This window comes from Acanthisitta chloris, unplaced genomic scaffold, assembly GCF_000695815.1.
Source record: "Acanthisitta chloris isolate BGI_N310 unplaced genomic scaffold, ASM69581v1 scaffold5516, whole genome shotgun sequence".
Classification (NCBI taxonomy): domain Eukaryota; kingdom Metazoa; phylum Chordata; class Aves; order Passeriformes; family Acanthisittidae; genus Acanthisitta; species Acanthisitta chloris.
Genome location: NW_008678621.1, coordinates 14,930 through 21,564, shown reverse-complemented (window position 1 = coordinate 21,564; position 6,635 = coordinate 14,930). Strand labels below are relative to the sequence as shown.

Below are 6,635 nucleotides of genomic sequence, written 5' to 3'. Positions count from 1 at the left end.
CTGTTTCAGGCCCATTTTAAAGCCTTTTTGCATGTGTAAATAAAACACATGCAGTGGCATGCCTGAGTTGCTCTTCTATACTTTCTCCCTAGTTTAAAAATCTTGTTTTAATAAAAGTATTTTATACAGAGGGAAGCAGTTTAACTGCATGGGAAAATTTCTACTGGCATGTGGTTGGTGTTTGTGGTAGGATTGAAAGGTTCTGGATGTCATCCTTTCTGGTAAAAGTGTCTTAACAATTTGGTCTGTCTTTGAAGAACAAATATGTATTAATCCAGTTCCTGTGCCATTTTAACTCTCATGTAAGATAGGTTTGGCTGTTTCCTGGAGTCTCTCCAAGGAATGATTCCATAAGTTCTTCCTAACTGTGTTTTTGGTGTGATGGTACTCTATTTCATGTGATCCTTTTGGCTTTGTCTCTTTGCTGTAGCACCCAAGGCACCTGTGGCCAGCAGTGCTGCCCCTGCAGGTGCCAGACCAGTGTGGATGAGGAAGGATCAGCCTCACACTCAAAAGCAATTCGTCTTTGAAAAGCCATCAGAGGTAAAATGACACAGGGGCTACCAGAATCTCATCTATTATTAAACTTAAAATGATAACAATTATCTGAGAGTATAGTCCATTATTTAACAACAAACTAACACTCAGCTGAACTGAACTTTGGGCTCTTACTCAGCAGAGTTTGCAGCTGTCTCACACATATGGCAAACAGAAAGTTACAGTCCCTCTGTCTAGCCTGTTCGTAACTACTGTTTTTTTCCAGGGAGCCAAAAGAATATGTTCTCCTAAATACTCAGAATGATGCAGTGTCCTAAGCATGATTTCAGCTCTTGGTTTTTCCTGTTGTGTGGGATATCTGTCATTTGTTACAGAGGAAGAGCATGGGATTTGTTTTACAGGCTTCATGTCCCGTCGGCAGGTGAAGGATGTCGTGCTATGTGCAGTGGGAGGGCAATTCCTTGCTTGGGGAAACAAGTGATGCTGAACACTTCTTTCTAAGCCAGATGTGTTTGAAAGGCTGTCATCTTGGCATGGAAGGATTGAAGATGGTCTGGGAAGGCTATCTCTGGGACGGAGCCCTGATGTCTCTATAGTGCTCTACTCTGCTGTTCTTGCTTGCTCAACGCAGCTCTTCCTTGCATCTCAGAACTCCACTGGGCTCAGAGAGGAGAAGCACAAATCCCTGAGACAACCAGAATCATAGTCTAGGCTGGATTAAACTACTCTGTCTTTGGTTTTAACATAAACCAGCTACCTCAGTTGTGCAGACAATTTTACAATGTCAGCTCCTGCTGTGTCTGGTCTCTTAGATTTTGCTTACTGACTGAGTCCTGGGGTTTGTTCTTCTTCCTAGAGTTGCTCTAGGTTTTTATTTATTTGTAGGGTGAGAGTTTTCTTGGTTGCAGCTGATAAATAGTGTCCTTTAGGGGGCAGTTGGTTGTTACAAACCAGCCTGCTCTGGTAGCTGCGTCTGAGAGTTTTGGGGGCGTGGAGTGAGTGGGTTGTTACTGCTTATTGTCCAGAGGTATGTTTTTCTCACTGGCATATCAGAGTGTGGCTGCAGAGTCACTAGAGGTGGCAGTTAGTTCTGTTTGTTCAGAGTGTGCCAGGTGCTTCAATGTTCAGCATTCACCATGTGCCTGTTCGTGATTCCCTCCCAGGTGGAGCGCAGGGTTCCCGAGGCAGCTGTGATAGAGTGAGTATTCTGCTGGCTTAACTGTCCCTCCTTGGTTTTTCTGTCCTGTTGGTCTGTGGAAATTGACTGGAAAAGAGTTCTTTCTCCACTCAAGACTGTTGTGCCTTTGGAAGCAATTTCAGTTGAAATTGTGGACTTGCAGCCCTTTTTATCCTGAACTGGATGTATAATCAGGAGAGTCCAAGTCTGTGTTAACTGTTTGTTATGGCTTTGGTGTAGCTGTGTAAGCCAGAAATAAATATCAATTAGGCATTCTGGTGCAACAGATCTGCAAATGTGTCTCCTTTGGTTAGCAAAGCATATTTTCCTGGAACAGTCCCTGTGTAAACTATGCTGGAAATCACTCTTATCCAGGAATATAGCTGCTATGGCAACTCCAGCAGCACTTTTTTGAAGGTTTGGAAAAGGAGCTGATAGTTTTTTTAAAAGCAAACTTTTCCTAATCCAGGCCTACAGCAATTCTAGTCTGTGCTTTTGACTGAGATAACCTCTTGCTTGTTTTGCTGATGGCTCTTTCCTTTCCACATCCTCAGCAAGCCTGGTGTGCACGAGCTCAGCCAAGGACCAACTGGCATGTCTAGGTATGTGGATGAAACTCGTTACCTGCTTTGGCAGAGTGACCCAATGGTACACAGCTCTCTGAAGTCTGGTCTCTACAGAGTGTTAGCTGCACATTGCCCTTCCTGTGCCTGTCCTGCTGTGCTTTCCAGCACTTCTGGAAAGACTGTGAGTATCAGGGAGCAGAGATTTACATGGTTCTGAGCAGCACTGAAGAGAAGGAAAACAAACCTCTTAACCTCCAGTGTGTGCTGCATCTGGTGCTCTGGTCTGGAATCAGAAGGCGGCGTTTTGTCATCTGGTGCTCTGGTCTGGAATCAGAAGAAGGCGTTTTGTTTGTTCGTTTCACGACTCAGAGGAAGTTGCTGCTGGAAATTTGGCTCAGTATTCCTGTGTTAGCAAGTGTGTCATGTCTGTGTTGTATAGTTAAGAGCTGCCAAAAACTTTGGGCAGTAAACTGGACTTGCTTTAAATTAATCTAATAAAAGCATTTAACCTTAGGGAAGGTTTGGTGACTTTAGGGTTGTCCCTTTTGCCAGACATGCCTTAATTATTTCAGCTTCAGGACACTTGAAAACAAAACCTGCAAGTTCTGATTCCTGCTAATTGAATCCATTTTGATTTGCCTTGCTGAGTTAGCTGCAATATCAGTATTAACCCTTTCCTTCTGGATTTGATAGATCTTTAGTAGTAGTGGAAAAATGCCGAGGACATAGGTGATGACTGAAGGGCAGTTGTTTACTTATGTTGATTGTATTACCAATCTGATTTGGCATCTGTTTGGTGTATATTGGGGCTATCTCATTTATCAGATGTGAAGCTAGTAACAAGCAGAATGATGCCATTTTCCCACCGAGCATGTTGCTGATTCTGGGATTTGTGGTACATTGTTGGTGTCATGTACTTTTATAAGTTTTAACAAGTAGTTATACATGTTTGGTGAGGGGAAGACTCAGGAGAAGCCTTTGGCCATGGTCAGAAACAGAAACTGAGCTGGTGCATTACAGCCATTTTTAGCTCCTGTGGGAATCCTGGAACTTAGAATGTTTTACCAAAGCAGATAGAGAAATGTATATTCCTTCCATCTTTATCTTTTCTCTCCTTAGGATTCATTTGGTTCCTGGCTTTATTGACTCAGAACAAGCAGACTGGATGTTTGAACAGCTCCTCCAAGACATACCCTGGGGTCAGCGAACTCATGTCAGACAGGGTAAGGAGTGTGTAAAACCAACTTTTCAGGTCATTCCCAGGTCATTTCCATACCAAAATCTGTATATTGTTCATCATTGTTTTTCATTTTCCATATTACCACTCCTTCAAGTTTCCCTGCAGGTTTTCCCTGTGTATCTGAAGATTGCTGCTGCTTATTTTTTCAACCTCTGTCACCATGTTCTGCCAATCAGATGAGGTCTTTCCAAATTGAAATGGCCTGTCTAAAAAATCTTGGAATTCTACTGTCTCCTCTGTCATCTCCAGTTCTTTTGCTCACTCTTATTTATAAGACTAAGCCTGGTCACCATCCCATCATACAGTCTCCCAGTGATGCTGCAAAAACTGTGTTCATGGAGGTTTCTGTCACCACATGTATATCCCAGCAGAGCCATATTCCTTTTCCCTTGTCTTTGCTTATTAGTTGCAGGATGCAGTAAGAGAAGGGACTGCTATTCTGCGTTTGTTCACTAAGGGGCACTTGTTCTAGCTGAATTTCAGTCAGGAACAGTCACGTAATGATTTATCAGAGTAGTTACAGGACAGGGCTGGGAAATGTCCTCAACATGTGTGTTTCTTGGCTTGCAATAAAGGTACAGGACAGTGGAGAATGTTACCTGTCAAGCATGAGAAAGCTACCAGCAGAGTCTGGAAAGTATTTTTAACTGGCTGTTGTGTTCCACCACAGAGCACACATGTGTTTGACAGAATATGACTTGTGTCCAGCCTTGCTGGATTCTGCTTCTGTAATGTCCCACTGATGCTACAGTCCTTTCCACTTCATCCTTTCCAGTGGATCCATCTGCATCTCGTGCCAGCACTTTGGGCATTGGAATCAGAATATAAACCAAGCCAGGTTCATTTTGCTGTCTGTAACTGCTCCAGTCTCTGCCCTGTCTGGCATAAGGGTGAGAAAATAGAGGTGGTTCCAAGGTTTTGGCAAGGTATTTTCTCCTGCAGAGACAGGCCTGATTTTGGATCATCTCATTCCTTCATTTGAGCTCATTATGTAAAGCTGAAGATTTTAAGGGGCTGATTTTTAACTGCAGGTGAATGGGCAATCCCTTTTTGACAAAGTTTCGTGGCAAAATTACATCGTCTTCCTATTTTCACACCCTTTGATAAGGCAGATAAGAAAATCTTCCTGTTTTCTTCCTTTCAGAAGTATCTTTTGAGGAACCACGACTTACATCCTGGTATGGGGAACTTCCTTACACATACTCCAGGATAACAATGCAGCCAAACCCAAATGTATGTATGTGTTTACAGTCTTACTGTCTACAGAGAAATCCTTTGCTGGAATTGAGAGACAAAAATTCCCTCTATCCTCTATTCTTATCTAGAGTATCTGTTAGCATTTCATTTGTGAACAGCAGCAAATTCTACTGGAACGTGGACAGTTTCATGAAACAAACAGTATGAGTAGATTGAGAGGAGTGTGATTCAGTTGCTGAATGTTGCCAAAAGGAAGTTATCACTCTAGAGTTTAAAGTTCTGCTTTTGGGTCACTATAGTTTGGGAAAAAGCTCTGAATTGCTCTATGTGACTTACTCCAAACATCTTTGTGTGGAGGATTGTCGTGCACACAGTCATACTCAGCTTTTTGGTGTAAAGATCCAGTAACATCAGTTGCTGAAACAGTTACTTTCAGAAACAGATTCACTACTGCCAGAATGAGAATTTAGGCATATTTTGGTTCCCGTGTGGATGCTGTGAAATCCACAGGGGCAGCCTGTCTGCTCAGCAGCTCCAGATCATGAGGTGTAATTTCCCACACTGTTTTGAAGCGTTAAAAACCTTCTCAGTGACTCAGTGATGTGTAGTTCATGTTCACTCTCTGTCTTCCAGCCTGTTCTCCCATTGTCCTATCTCTTGGTATTGCTTTGTCTGAAGTTTCCATGGCAGTAGGCTGTGGTGTCCAGAACCACAAATAAGACTGTTGAAGTCTGGATATCATGAGGGAAAAGTGTCCCAAGTCCCAGAACTGCTGACGAAGTGGGATGCCTCCTAGCACAGCTCAGGTTGGGAAAAGGTGGAAAGGCATTGTTTAACATGATGAGTTGTGAAGATTTTGCAGTGTCAAAAATACTGTAGTTAAAAATTCTGTAACCCACAGAATTTGTGGTGGGAAAATAGGCATTTTTTTGGTATTCACTTGTGAAATACTATTTTAAATGGACTTTTCTGGAAGCTGAGTGGCTTTAGGGATTGGAAGTGCCTCCACAAGATCATTCTGTTGTACACTAGTGTTTCAAATCCAGTTCAGAACTGCCTGTTGTGGAAGCTGCTGCTGCTCAGAGGTTGGATAGAGCCAATATACCCTGAGTTCATGATTTCAGTTAGCATAAAGTTCAGAGTTAGCACTCATGGGGCCACTGGCTTGTTTTTCTCATCTAAAACATACGAGGCCTAAATCAGTCAGGCATGCTGTTTGTGTCCTATATCCCTGATTAATTCAAGGTTTTATTGAGAGAAAGAAACTCAAGCAGAAAGTGAGATACACCAGAACACTGGCAGAGCTGGGAGCCAGCTCTTCCCTGGCCCATAGGCAGCTAGATGGGCACAGACACTGACATTTCACTTGGCTTTGTAGGTGGGAGGACCTGCAGCCTGGAAGCAGTGGATGGTGTAGAGAGCACAGTCCTTACCTGCAGAATGGGGTAAAGAGCACAGTCCTTACCTGTAGAATCATAGAATTTTGGGGGTTGGAATGGACCTTACAGATCATATACAGAATAGAGTTTCTATCACAAAAATATCCTGAGTCAAACGTAATTTAATGCACAGCTTGGCCAAAACCAATGACCTGCCTTGGACTCTTGGCCTGTAGGTGTAATTAGCTTTGTGCTCCTCCTGTTTTCTGTGGTAAGTGATTGCAGCACTGGATCTGATGCAGTGCTCATGCCTAAATGCATTTTGGTGCTAGGAAATGTTTCTTTGTAAGCAGAGATACAGTTGGTGGCACAGTAATGTTTCAACAAAATCACTGCCAGTGCTGCAGGTTTGTAGTGAGGTTTCCTCTGTGGTGTAGAATTCACCATATGGTCACACTTTGTGATAGCAGTTGAAAAAATCCAGTCCTTGTTGGTCACTGGAAAGTGCTTTCAATAATTCTTATTGGACTCTTCTGCACATACTCCACATTCAGGCAGCCCAACTACAGGCAAACCCT

The 6,635-nt window shown here is 43.0% G+C and overlaps 1 protein-coding gene across 1 annotated transcript in view; it reads left to right on the top strand.

The window, feature by feature from the left end:
- Positions 1 to 430: 430 nt before the first annotated feature.
- Positions 431 to 6,635, top strand: part of ALKBH3 (alkB, alkylation repair homolog 3 (E. coli)) — a gene marked incomplete at its 5' end in the record, with an annotated part of 17,241 nt that continues 11,036 nt past the window's right edge. The window contains 5 exon segments of the mRNA XM_009076960.1: positions 431 to 543; positions 1,662 to 1,696; positions 2,230 to 2,277; positions 3,361 to 3,464; positions 4,626 to 4,714. Coding sequence (XP_009075208.1) covers positions 431 to 543; positions 1,662 to 1,696; positions 2,230 to 2,277; positions 3,361 to 3,464; positions 4,626 to 4,714 — 389 coding nt within the window.